The following is a 14,833-nucleotide window of genomic DNA, read 5'->3' as shown; positions in this document are numbered from 1 at the left end:
TGACATAATCAATGCTCGTGCCAAATTTCCCGTTTCTATGACACCGGAAAGTGGGAAAATTACATTCCGCACGTAAAATTTCGACACCAATTCTTTTGCGCTAGAATTGAATAATCAAGTTGGGACCCATTAGCTTTTCCTATTTATGACATAATCAATGCTCGTACCAAATTTCCCGTTTCTATGACACCGGAAAGTGGGAAAATTACATTCCGCACGTAAAATTTCGACGCCAATTCTTTTGCGCATAGAATTGAATAATGGAGTTGGGACCCATTAGCTTTTCCTATTTATGACATAATCAATGCTCCTGCCAAATTTCCTGTTTCTATGACACTGAAAAGTGAAGAAATTACATTCCGCACGTAACATTTCGACGCCAATTCTTTTTCGCTAGAATTGAATAATCGAGTTGGGACCCATTAGCTTTTCCTATTCATGACATAATCAATGCCCGTGCTAAATTTCAAGTTTCTATGACACTGAAAAGTGAAGAAATTACATTCCGCACGTTAAATTTCGACGCCAATTCTTTTGCGCTAGAATTGAATAATCGAGTTGGGACCCAATTTCTTTTCCTATTTTGGAGATAATCTATGCTTGCGCCAAATTTCATGTTTCTACGACATTGGGAAGTTGGAGAACTTTTGGCGAGTCAGTCAGTGAGTCAGTCAGTGAGTCAGTCAGTGAGTCAGTCAGTGAGTCAGTCAGTGAGTCAGTCAGTGAGTCAGTGAGGGCTTTCAGCTTTATATATATATGGTAGATATATAAAGACTAAAGCCCTCACTGACTGACTCAGTTCCCAATGTCATAAAAACTTCAAATTTGGCAGGAGCATTGATTATGTCATAAATAGGAAAAGCTAATGGGTCCCAACTCCATTATTCAATTCTATGCGCAAAAGAATTAGCGTCCAAATTTTACCTGCGGAATCTAATTTTCTCACTTTCCGGTGTCATAGAAACGTGAAATTTGACACGAGCATTGATTATGTCATAAATAGGAAAAGTTCATAGGTCCCAACTCCATTATTCAATTCTAGCGCAAAAGAATTGGCGTCGAAATTTTACGTGCGGAATGTAATTTTTTCACTTTCTGGTGTCATAGAAACGTGAAATTGGCACGAGCATTGATTATGTCATAAATAGGAAAAGCTAATGGGTCCCAACTCCATTATTCAATTCTATGCGCAAAAGAATTAGCGTCCAAATTTTACGTGCGGAATCTAATTTTCTCACTTTCCGGTGTCATAGAAACGTGAAATTTGGCACGAGCATTGATTATGTCATAAGTAGGAAAAGCTAATGGGTCCCAACTCGATTATTTAATTCTATGCGCAAAAGAATTAGCGTCCAAATTTTACGTGCGGAATGTAATTTCTTCACTTTCCGGTGTCATAGAAACTGGAAATTTGCCACGAGCATTGATTATGTCATAAATAGGAAAAGCTAATGGGTCCCAACTCCATTATTCAATTCTATGCGCAAAAGAATTAGCGTCCAAATTTTACGTGCGGAATGTAATTTTCTCACTTTCCGGTGTCATAGAAACGGGAAATTTGGCACGAGCATTGATTATGTCATAAATAGGAAAAGCTAATGGGTCCTAACTCGATTATTCAATTCTAGCGCAAAAGAATTGGCGTCGAAATTTTACGTGCGGAATGTAATTTTTTCACTTTCCGGTGTCATAGAAACGGGAAATTTGGCACGAGCATTGATTGTGTCATAAATAGGAAAAGCTAATGGGTCCCAACTCCATCATTCAATTCTATGCGCAAAAGAATTAGCGTCCAAATTTTACCTGCGGAATGTAATTTTCTCACTTACCGGTGTCATAGAAATGGGAAATTTGGCACGAGCATTGATTATGTCATAAATAGGAAAAGCTAATGGGTCCCAACTCCATTATTCAATTCTATGCACAAAAGAATTAGCGTCCAAATTTTACGTACATAATCAAAATCTCTCACTTCCCAATGTCATAGAAACATGAAATTTGGCACAAGCATTGATTGTGTCATAAATATGAAAAGTTAATGGGTCCCAACTCGATTATTCAATTCTAAGCGCAAAAGAATTAGTGTCCAAATTTTATGTATGTAATCTAATTCTCTCACTTCCTGATGTCATTTTATATAAAGGAAGCGTCGCATGGTTACCTCCACGTGGTGTTTTCTGGGTAACGCAGAGAACTATGCAAAATGGTGAACGTATCTTTTTCCTCAGTATCTCTAAAGTAGCCACGACTACATAAGATTTTCCGTGTGAACACCACATAAACACCAGTACCAAATTAACTCGGGCGAAGCCGGGTATATCAGCTAGTTGATAAATATAATCTACAAAAAAATGTAAGTTTTAAATATCAATGAGACACATTTTATCTAAATGGGATCTACCACTATCTTGCACTTAATCTTAGCCCTCTCATATGCTGTCTAGTCCTTCTCCTTTAAAAATAAGCCTTTTATTGGTCTACCACATTTTGTTGAGCTGTAAAACCAATAGCCTCCTTCCTTTAACCCAAAAATGAAAAAGGGATTTGGGGACTTCCATCTCCCCAGAGCAATCCTTTTCTATAATTCCCAAAACATCTACATATGTGAACCATCTAGAGATTTCTAGAAAAAAAAATTTAGATGGTATTTTATATATCAAAAAATTGTAAAAATGTCCCTTAAGGCTACCTACACACGTGCGAGCGTGATATCGGGCCAAAACAATTCGCCCAATATCGCTCTCATCAGCAATTATTTTCATGACGATGCAAGGTGTTTTTCTGTAACTTCAGTAAAGTAATGATCCTGCGACGCAGCTTTGAGCCGCATCGGAGGATCGGCAAGTGTTTCCTATTGTTTTCATGGTAAACCTTGCATCACACTCGCGTGCATTGCAAACAATGAGCGATACGTTCCTAGAAACACGAAAAGATCGGACATGCTGCAGTTTTTTTTTACATTGCTCATGTATATGACGGGTTCATATTTGCTCGTCTCACAGCGCACAAAACTCACGCGAGTATCCCAGCCGTGTGAAACCAGCCTAACCCAAATTCCAAATGTCGGCACTGCAACAATCCAGTTGCAGATATGAAACCTATTTGGTGGGAATGTAAAGCAATATCTAACCTTTGGAAAGCTACTGGATATCTGTTATCCCAGATATGCGTTTGTAAGATATCGCTCACCTCCTTACATTGACTATTAGTAATTGATCTGTATAACTTTCCACATGAGCAGAAGACAATTACTATGCATGTAATTATAGCTACTGGATTACAATTTACTCAGCTTTGGAGAAATTGTAGAGCCCTCCGCTAACAGAAATCATTAATAGTAACAACGCCAGCTGCTTATCTGAGGTTATCGCATCTAGCCTAACAAGATTTCTCAGGATTTTTATAGTTTGGAATGATTGAAGTTCTCCCCAATGCAAAATTCTTTGGCAGTAAAGTGTTATTAATCTCCATACATTGTATACTCCCTATACAAACCTTTTCCTACCGTTTTTGGTATAGGCAGTCAGTCTAATAATTTAAGTATCACTTCTTCTTTTCCTCTTTCTAAATGTATTTTTTTAACCCATTTATGAGAGTATGTATCTAGATCTCAGGATATTTGTCAGGTCTCAATGTGTCATTTACACACAATTTTATAGTGTAAAGAAGATTTTCTTACTTTGTATATGCTCACTAAATTTCATAAAAATTCAATGGTCGAAAAAAAAGACATGCTCGTCTTTGTCCCACTAGGTCTGAAAAATAACGCTGTCTATGCCAGGCAAATATTGTCTGTTCTTGTGCTCTCCTGATAGATGGAAATCACCAAAATCCCACCTGTCACACACTTGTTGCACAACTAGTCAATATTCCCTAAATATCTCAGATGGGAACATCTATTTACGTTTTAGAGTGTTACAATCTGACATCATGGCCCTTGGGAGTGTTGCAATATGACATCATGACCCTCGGGAGCGTTACAATCTGACATCATGACCCTTGGCAGTGTTACAATCTGACATCATGGCCCTTGGCAGTGTTACAATCTGACATCATGGCCCTTGGCAGTGTTGCAATCTGACGTCATGGCCCTTGGCAGTGTTACAATCTGACGTCATGGCCCTTGGCAGTGTTACAATCTGACATCATGGCCCTTGGCAGTGTTACAATCTGACGTCATGGCCCTTGGCAGTGTTACAATCTGACATCATGGCCCTTGGCAGTGTTACAATCTGACGTCATGGCCCTTGGCAGTGTTACAATCTGACGTCATGGCCCTTGGCAGTGTTACAATCTGACATCATGGCCCTTGGCAGTGTTACAATCTGACATCATGGCCCTTGGCAGTGTTACAATCTGACATCATGGCCCTCGGCAGTGTTACAATCTGACATCATGACCCTCGGCAGTGTTACAATCTGACATCATGACCCTCGGAAGCGTTACAATCTGACATCATGGCCCTTGGCAGTGTTACAATCTGACGTCATGGCCCATGGCAGTGTTACAATCTGACATCATGACCCTTGGCAGTGTTACAATCTGACGTCATGGCCCTTGGCAGTGTTACAATCTGACGTCATGGCCCATGGCAGTGTTACAATCTGACATCATGACCCTTGGCAGTGTTACAATCTGACGTCATGGCCCATGGCAGTGTTACAATCTGACGTCATGGCCCATGGCAGTGTTACAATCTGACGTCATGGCCCTTGGCAGTGTTACAATCTGACGTCATGGCCCATGGCAGTGTTACAATCTGACATCATGACCCTTGGCAGTGTTACAATCTGACGTCATGGCCCTTGGCAGTGTTACAATCTGACGTCATGGCCCATGGCAGTGTTACAATCTGACATCATGACCCTTGGCAGTGTTACAATCTGACGTCATGGCCCATGGCAGTGTTACAATCTGACGTCATGGCCCATGGCAGTGTTACAATCTGACGTCATGGCCCTTGGCAGTGTTACAATCTGACGTCATGGCCCATGGCAGTGTTACAATCTGACATCATGGCCCTTGGCAGTGTTACAATCTGACGTCATGGCCCATGGCAGTGTTACAATCTGACATCATGGCCCATGGCAGTGTTACAATCTGACATCATGGCCCTTGGCAGTGTTACAATCTGACGTCATGGCCCATGGCAGTGTTACAATCTGACATCATGGCCCTTGGCAGTGTTACAATCTGACGTCATGGCCCATGACAGTGTTACAATCTGACGTCATCGCTCTCGGACAATCTGTTAGATTATCCAGGTTATATAAATGGCAATGTTTCTGTTTTACCCATATGTATTCTAAATGTATTCAGTGCGGTCACTATAACTTTTCTTTTCCTGTAGGAGCTTGAAAATGCAGTCGAAGGGTGGGTTGAAGACCTTGCTCATTTGACAGAACTGAAGAACTCGTTTTCACCCTTTATCAATGCAGATGATATATCCATTCTTAATGAGCGCATTGAATTGCTGCAGAGACAGTGGGAAGAACTTTGTCATCAGGTAAGAAGATTGATGGATCAGCGAACCTGCTCTTTGTATCTTCAAAGGCCATGCGGCTGCGTGACTGTGCAGAGACAAATATCTAAGGAGCAACTCAACTGTAAAATGGCAATCCTTAAATAAAGTGAGGATTATTGGATGTTGTTCCTACGGTAGTACGAAAGGCTCATTCACAGGTTCATAAGCGTATTTCAGTCCGTGACTACACAGCGTATTCCCAGGCCGCAATACGTTGCAGCGCTGCGTTTTCCTGCCTATTGGCAGTCCTTTTACGTGCGTGAAAAATGCTCGAAATCCCACTGAATTTCATGCATAAGTATGCAGTGTATACCCAGGTTTTCTACATATTTACGCATACCCTCTGATTTCACTGGGCTTTTATTGTGTGTAATACGCACCAAGATAGGGCATGCCACATATTCTTTCACACGATCACACACGGGTGTTCTTCGCTTGCGCTGGTCCGTGAACATCTACCACATGCTTGAGATTTCATGTCACATATCGTAGAAATGGGCAGGTTCATGGTAAACACTCCAGTCAGAAGAGACAGTCTGGCTTTCCCACTGAACCGGACTGCATGCATTAGCATTTTAAAGCAAGCTTTCTGCAGGCACGCTTTTTTCTGCAAATGTAACAGAAACTTATTTTTGGAAAGAGCTGCAATTGACCAGTTTGTCGCTGTAGGTGCTTTAGTGGGCTTGAAAGTGCTGACAGTTTCTCTTTAATATAAAACTTGCAATGCTGCTTCTCACCACTAGAGGCAGCAAATGATCTACACTGAATGATCACTTAGAGAAACCCATCTGGGAACACATTAATCGTCCTCTGGCATTCAGAAATGCAGCAGTTTGTCGTGGCATAGATTTTCACTAGGTGTTGAATTAGTTCTGCAGGAATAATGGCCCTCACGGACAGGAAGCTGCTTGTCGTTGCAGCTAATCAGATGGAGGTACTGACGTGTTCGAAACTGCTGACAGGAAGGAGTCATCAATTCATACTGCTTGTTCCAAATTATAACCCTACCAGCGGCATGATGCAACATGAATCTGGATTTATCTAACCAGCTGATGTTTTTCCACTGTTGAGTAATCCAATTTTTGTGCTCTTCTGCCTTTTGGAGTCTCGCCTTTCAACTTCTCATAGACAACAATGGCACCCAAACTGGTTTTCTGCTGTTCTAGCCCATCCTTGCTAAGGAACGACGAGTTGTGTCCAGACACGTTAGTTGGAGCATCAGTGTCAGATCCAGATGTAATTTGCTTAACTGTGCCCTGAATTGTTTACACCCACAAGATCTCCTTTTGCAGGATGTTTTTTCTCGATCACATCATTCCCGATATACTCGTGACATCACTGCGTGAGGAAATCCCACAAGGATGGTAGTTCAGATTAGTTCTCTCAGATCACTCAATTTCCCCATTCTAATTCACACTGAGGCTGCAATCACACGGCCAATATTCGCACATTAAAAAGACATTTCATTTGATTGGGTTCTTTCACACAAGCGATTTGCCACTTGGACCGAGTGTCCAAGTTTGAAAGATCAGTGCATGTCCTATTTTTAAGTCTAGTAGTGTCCGGCATATCGCACAGTACGTGGATGGCGTGTCCATGTGCATTGCGAGTAGTGCAACTGGCTCTAAACCTTGTTAATATGGCCGATAGTGATCCATAAAAGATGGGCTCACTTGATTCCATGCTGCACTCTAGGATCTCTTCTCTGATTTTAAATCCAGTGGCTACACAAATTACTCAGAAGTGGCTAAGTGTTGGCCTAGTGCCGCCAGCCACAATGTGCGTTTTCACCCTTACATTATAATTTTATTCTTAGGCATTATGTGTTTGAGCAAAAAATCAGTCTTCACATATCTTCCCCAGAACATGAAGCCAGCAAAAGGCTGCTTTATGGCCTGCTGTAACAAAATCCAAGACGTTTGTAAAGTAATATATTCTATGTCAGAAAAATATGCAGGTTTCACATTATTGAATGAATGGAAATCAGCATTTTCTTTCTAAAAAACAGAAAAAAGAAAGAAACTCTGTAAAAATCATTCTAAAGAGTGAATTCTGCCTGTCAGTCCTCCGGATGTGCATAACGTGGTAGTTTCCTGTCTTCGTTACTGAGGTGGAACCAGCAGGAAATGTACTATCATAGAGCGTACATCTAGAGGAGACTACGACTGGCTGCCAAGGGTTCACATACTTGTGCAGAGTGAATCTGCTGTGTCTATCCTATTTGGTGTTAAATGAGTCCTGCAGTTTTACACTTCCTTAAGTGGCATTTTAACCTCATGTGCAGGAAGACAAAAAACCTTGACTGTCATCTCTGTGTTCTCTGATTAAAGGTCTCTGTACGTCGGCAACAAGTCAGTGAGAGACTTAATGAGTGGGCTATCTTCAATGAAAAGAACAAGGAGCTGTGCGAGTGGCTGACTCAGATGGAAAGCAAAGTCTCTCAGAATGGGGATATCAGCATTGAAGAAATGATCGAGAAACTCAGAAAGGTACCAACATTATCAAACATGGCTTGTTTTACCTAGATTCACAGACTAGTCGCTGCATCTAGATGTTTAAGAAGTACTTTGTTTAAACTATTAGGCCAAAAACACATGGGGCAAGTGCTAATACACTCACTACTACGGAGCGTATTAGCGCATGAACCATTTTTTTTGTGAACTATTCGAACTCCCAGCTAGTGCGCGCCAGTTTGAAAAAGAAGAAACAGGACCATTTCAGAAACTGTTAGAACAGCCCCCTGACTTTTGCCTTAACTCCCGCCCCCTCTTCCAACCCACAGCCCATACGCAATTAGCGTCACAGTACAGTTATAGGAGGTACACAGGGTCGCTGGCCGGGCTCACAGGCGGAATCTGCTGCGGGCCTCCTGCATGCGGAATCTTACCCGTTCATGTGAGCTTGGCCTTATACAGCTACTGTATGCAGACAAAAAGTTTGCTTCTATCCTGGATGTAAAAGAAATATCGCAAATATGTTTTTTTTAGCTTTACCTGTTGATATTGTTTTGACCCAAGAAACAGCTATCGTCACACAAAACATCTAAACTAATGATTTATGTGCTAAATAGGATTACCAGGAAGAAATTGGTGTTTTCTGGGAAAACAAGATGCAACTTCAGCAAATGGGAGAAAGACTTGCCAAGGCGAGCCATGAGAGCAAGGCATCGGAGATAGAGTACAAGCTCAGCAAAGTTAACGACAGGTGGCAACATCTCTTAGACCTTATTGGTGCAAGGTAATTCCTTAATAAACAGTTTCATGATATTGTATACTTATGCTTAATAATTTTTGATAATCAAACGTTATATGCTCTATGGAGTTTATCAGGGAAATTCCAGACTCAGTACCCTTCTATTAACAGAAGCGGAGAGCTGCTGTAAAGAGCCATTTCTGCTCTTGTGGACTTGGAGCAACCATGAACAGTATTACTTAGTCACACAGACATTTTAATAGGAGCCATGTAATACCAGTTTACCCCTGCAGCTTGCCCTGGGAATACTATCTGGTCGCCTGGGTACAGCAACCAGGTGGTGATCAATTGATTGCAGGCTGTAAATAGGATGTGCAGTTTGCGCAACTCATTTAAGTTGCTGGCCAAATTTGTTAAGTGTATCCAGCAGGGTATCTTAAAGGGTTAATCAAAGGAGTAGCTAATATTTTGTAGAAACATAGCAAAAGCTATACTCCCTTCTCTGACAGCTTCAGATCCGCCAGTGCCTATTTCCCCCTGATCTTTACTTGATGATGTCACCAACACCAGGGCCATGTGACTGCTGCAGCCAATCATCAGTTCACTTCAGCCGGTAATTCACTGCAGTGATCACATGACCAAGTGTCAGGACATCTTTGCTCCTCACCTAGAAGGGAAGAGCAGTGGGGGACCAAGCGTTGGCAGACCAGAAGCACTGGGAGTGGGAGAGGTGAATATGGATTTTGTTTTCTGCATTATTTTGGTCAGCTTTTTAACAAATATATAATTCCCGTTTCACCTCTTTAAGGAAAATCCAATGCTTATAGGTTCAACGGCCATGAGAGTACTTTCCCAGTAGCTAATACTGCAGCCTTAGTGCATTATAGTGCAAAGGTTTCCTGGAACGATCATATGGTAGGTTATTTTTACCTTGGGGCACATTTATTACTGGTGAATAATAGCATGGTAGAGTTGGAAGGGACCTCCAGGATCATCTGGTCCAACCCCCTGCTCAATGCAAGATTCACTAAATCATCCCAGACAGATATTTGTCCAGCCTCTGAAGACGTCCATTAAAGGAGAACTCGCCACCTCCTGTTGCAACCTGTTCCACTAATTGATCACCCTCGCTGTCAAATATCTAATCTGTGTCTCCTGCCTTTCAGTTTCATCCTGTTGCTTCTAGTCTTTCCTTGTGCAGATGAAAATAGGGCTTACCCCCCTGCACTGTGATAGTTATTCAGATATTTGTAGACCGCTATTAAGTCTCCTCTCAGCCTTCTTTTTTGCAAGCTAAACATTCCCAGATCCTTTAACAGTTCCTTATAGGACATGATTTGCAGACTGCTCTTCATCTTAGTAACTCTTCTCTGAACTTGCGCCAGTTTGTCAATGTTTTTTTTTTAAATTGGGTTGCCCAAACCTGGACACAGTATTCCAGATGAAGTCTAACCAAGGAATAGTAGAGGAGGATAATTACTTCACATGATCTAGACTCTATGCTTCTTGTAATACATCCCACAATCGTGTTTGACTTTTTTGCTGCTGCATCACACTGTTGACTCATGTTCAGTCTATGATCTATTAGTATATCAGTTTTTTTCACATGTGCTGCTGTTTAGCCCATTTCCTCCCATTCTATATGTTCTTTTCTAATTTTTCTTGTCCAGTTGTAGGACTTTGCATTTCTACTTGTTAAATACCATTCTGTTAGTCGCCGACCACAGTTCAAACTTTTTTCTATCTTTTTGAATACTCTCTCTCTCTTCCTTAGTGTTAGCTATCCCCCCTAGCTTTGTGTCGTCTGCAAATTTGATCAGTTTCCCAGCAATTCTCTCCTTCAGATCATTTATAAAAATATTGAACAACACTGGGCCCAGGACAGAGCCTTGTGGTACCCCATTTGATATATTCTTCCACTTGTGCAGCCATTTATGACCACTCTTTGAGTACGATCATTCAGCCAGTTGTGAATCCACCTAACAGTTGCCTTATCAATCCCATATTTGGTCATTTTTTGCAATCTGAATGGATTGAGATAATTTGACAAATGCTTTACTAAAGTCAAGTGGTGGCATAAGGTGTGCAAAACAATTTAGACAAATTAATATTCATTTGCACCAAAAATAATAAATCTTAGGCCTCTCACTCTAATTTTCAAAAGTGTCTTGAAAGTAAAGTGAGGTTTTTAGACAGATTTTAGAATTGCAACCTATTAAAAAGTCACAAAATTTGTCACAATCTCACTCCAGTAGCTGAGTGACATACAAAGAGACTCTGTAGACCTATTTAAATATGTAACCAATTTATCAACTTTGTGTAACATTTGTCCCATTTTCAACTAGAGACGGTCAAAAAAGCTGCCAGAAACGTAGCATCAAAATTCCCCTGATAATAAATTCCCATCACTGTCTTTACTGTCCTTCTGCTAAAAATGAATTCATGTATGTTATTGTATAGCATAAGGAACTTTGGTCAGAAATATCAGGTCTTTACAAATGGTAGGAAACGTGACCAGTAGAACAGAATGATGCTTATTGCTATAGTATAAAGTGACAAGCTCAGAAGGAATCAGAACATCAACTGCTTTATGTGTAAGTGAAGGGGACAGTCTGCAGCCCTTCTCTTGGCAGGCATTTAGTATTCTTACAGCAAGGTGTTTCCTTTCACTAGTTCACTATATTTAGGACACGTTCACACTATCTGGGCCAGGTTTACACAGGACATTTAGCTTTGTGTGCTGAGTTTTTGCTTAGATGCTACTTAGTGCTCTGCACGATGTGTTGTTTTTTAACTTCACCATTTTCTATCCTTTTGAGATTCTGAGGTGGTTTTCACAATTGACTCTTGTTTGGAAATTTTAAATGCTACTTTTTAAGATTGAGAAAATTCCTGAGATCTTTTTTACTTTTCAACTTCCTAGATTAATTACCCCACTATATATTCTACATGTCCAAGGATATGTTCCCACAATCTAAATGGTATGGTTTTGTCACAAATTTCACTATGGAAATGCATGGTTGAGATTGACATCCACAGAAAATCCGCAGCATAAACTGACTTTTAAAATCTGCACTGCATGCCAATTGCAGATTTTGTGCGGGTGTTTTCTGCAGCATGTGGATAAGATTTATATCTCCACTTCACTGCTACTGTAAATGCTTCAGATCTTCTGCATGAAAAATCTGCAGGAGACCCACCTCTTACCTGAAGGTGGCCTTAGTCATTGGATAAATGTCAGCTGAATTCAACAAATATTGTTAGGATTATCCAACTATGTAATATGTAAGGGAGTCTTACGAATCCCCCCTCGCAGCAGATGTCAGCTTCAAGAAGAATCGGGCATGTTAGATTTCTACATAGCAGCTCTTTTGTTCCAGCAAGAGATAAACTGTTGTGAGGGAGCACTGAGTGCAACGTATTCCCTTCCACCCATTAGGGTACATTCACATCTGTGTTTCGCTTTTCAATATGCTTTTATTTTGTAAAATAGTGAATGACCCTTCAAAGATGCGGAACTTCACAATACAAGTGTGAATGAGTCCTTAGGGTGGAATTACACTTCACTTGCTACTTACTTAGAGAATTTTAGTTACAGAATCTGAACTGCAAGTACAGTACAATGTTAGTAAATGGAGTGTTAACAAACCCTCTTCACTCACAGCTTAATATACCATATTTTTCAGACTAAACGATGCACTTTTTGGCAAGAGAAAATCTTGCTAAAATGTGTGTGCATCTTTTGGTCTGATGTCAGGAGGGTCTGGCAGCACTAGACCACTCTGACTGCTTCCATAATGATTAGTTACAGCACAAAAGCACTGTAGCTGATCATACATAGAGATGAGCGAACGTACTCGGTAAAGCACTACTCGTCCGAGTAATGTGCTTTATCCGAGTATCTCCCCGCTCGTCCTGAAAGATTCGGGGAGCGCCGCGGAGCGGGGAGCTGCAGGGGAGAGCGGGGAGGAACGGAGGGGAGATCTCTCTCTCCTTCTCTCCTGCCCGCTCTCCCCTGCTCCCGCCGCAACTCACCTGTCAGCAGCGGCGCTCCCCGAATCTTTCAGGACGAGCGGGGAGATACTCGGATAAAGCACATTACTCGGACGAGTAGTGCTTTACCGAGTACGTTCGCTCATCTCTAATCATAAAGACTGGCGACTTCAGCCGGAAATACTTTACCTTTCCCGCAGAGCTTCGGTCTCAGTGCTGTTGTTGATCGCCCTGTCCTCTGACACTTCCTCCTGGCATGTGTGTGTACAAGAAGTGTAGTAATGCCAACACCAGAGGGAAGTGTCAGAGGTCAGGGCCTGACTGGATCTGCGCGGAAGGTAACGTACTGCCTGGTGGAGTTACTGCTCCAACGGAGGTACTGGGCGCACTGTTACCACTGGGCCCGCTCTAACTACTAGAGGCACTGTTACCACTAGGGACCATTATTACTACTGGGACAACTTAGGGAGGACACTATTACTACTAGTACCACTGAGGGGCCACTGTTACTACGGGGGGGCACTATTATCACTGGGTACCACTGTTAGTATTTGGGGCCACTATTACTACTGGGACCATTGGTGACTACTTTTACTACTGGGGACCACTACTACTGAGACCACTGGGGGCCACTATTACTACTTAGGGCACAATTATAACTGGGAGCCACTATTACTACTAGGACCACTGGGGGCCACCATTACTACTCGGGGCACTATTACTACTAGGACCACTGAGGGGCCACTATTACTTCTAGTATTGCTAGTGGTCGCTATTACTACTTGAGGCCCATGATTACTTCTGGGGACACTGAGAGGAGGTACGATTACTACTGCGGTCGCTGCAGGTATCCAGGTCCACTTGAAATTAAACCCTTCACTGCTTTTGACCACCAGGGAAGTTTTAATTAGAATGAAATATTTTGATCCTATTTTCTATTGTCTAAACCTAGGTGCGTCTTATAGTCCGAAAAATAGACTGAGCCTCAGTCGCCTCCAGGGTTTTATTTTCTCTTCTTAGAAAGTTTACACTTGATGGACGTGTCTTCTACAGCCTACGTTGTGACACACAGCTGCCAGGATATTCAGAGGACCATTTGGTTATGCTGTTAGTCTTTGGTCATAGACTAGCATTTGTTTTTACACATTGCAGCTTGACGTGTGGTAATGTACAGCAAGCATGACGGTGGTACTTGGTAGTGAATGATATGGGGCATCTCAGGTATTCTGTTGGCTTATTTACATCCATGAAGCTTAACAAGGAGCTTGACTTACCATCTGGCCTTGCGCTCTGAAGTGCTGCAGCTACTGTATGCATGTTCTTTAGCTTTAGTCCAGCTATGGCATTGATCTTCAATGCGTGTCTCTAACTGCTGGCGAACTACCACTCTAAGCATCTCTGTACAGCTGCAGACATGCTGAGAGTAGTGGTTTTACAGTGGCTGAAAAGTGACAGGTTCTTAATCAATGGACCTGTGGAAAGAATAACCTGTGTTTAGGTGTTTAAATACTTTTATGCTTCAGTATATTGTATAGTAAGTATATAAAAAAAACTGCATTTGATTTAGCATATTTGGCATGACAAATTGGGGTGTAAGCACTTCTTATGCAGCGAGTTTCCTGCAGCCCTGTTCTGTGCTGCAAAGATATATCACATTTGCAGACAGCATTCCTGGAGACAGCCCCCCCACATTCTCCCGAGTGGATCCTTTTTATAGAAGCATGACCAGTTGTCCAAATACCCAATCTCACATTGCAGTTCCAAGTGTTGTATTTGTTCACTGGTCTCATTTCTCTTCCACCAGCAGAAGTGAGAGGGTCTTTACTATACAGTGGGCATTAACTTGCTCATGCTTTTGCTTTTCCTGATGAGTACGTTCATGGTGCTGGCAGCAGCCATTGCTGATTTGGGCGCACATAAAATGGCAGAGGACAGCATTGAGGATTCGGAGCTCCCAGACTGCGACTGTGATGTCTCAAGGCAGGAATCTTATTGTACTGTACTTTTCTTGCATGCCCATTTTGATTGAGAATTATTAATGATATTACTATCATGTAAAGAAGAGCAAGTCCTGGGAAGTCCGAAAGGTCTAGTTTGTTTTATTGGTGTTCCATGCTTTAACAG

The 14,833-nt window shown here is 41.7% G+C and overlaps 1 protein-coding gene across 3 annotated transcripts in view; it reads left to right on the top strand.

Moving 5' to 3' along the window:
* The window catches only part of SYNE1 (spectrin repeat containing nuclear envelope protein 1), a 575,530-nt gene that overhangs the window by 498,432 nt on the left and 62,265 nt on the right, over nt 1–14,833 (top strand). For 2 of the 3 annotated variants that reach the window (XM_066595961.1, XM_066595958.1), the window contains 3 exons: nt 5,351–5,506; nt 7,855–8,013; nt 8,595–8,761. In XM_066595961.1, coding sequence (XP_066452058.1) covers nt 5,351–5,506; nt 7,855–8,013; nt 8,595–8,761 — 482 coding nt within the window. Of the gene's footprint in view, nt 1–5,350; nt 5,507–7,854; nt 8,014–8,594; nt 8,762–14,518; nt 14,690–14,833 lie in introns of those variants that run through there. The other variant, XM_066595959.1, reaches the window with a different exon arrangement.

The sequence above is a fragment of the Eleutherodactylus coqui genome, chromosome 3 (genome assembly GCF_035609145.1).
Source record: "Eleutherodactylus coqui strain aEleCoq1 chromosome 3, aEleCoq1.hap1, whole genome shotgun sequence".
NCBI lineage: Eukaryota > Metazoa > Chordata > Amphibia > Anura > Eleutherodactylidae > Eleutherodactylus > Eleutherodactylus coqui.
Note: the sequence above shows the minus strand (reverse complement) of the source record. Positions and strands in the feature narration are given on the sequence as shown.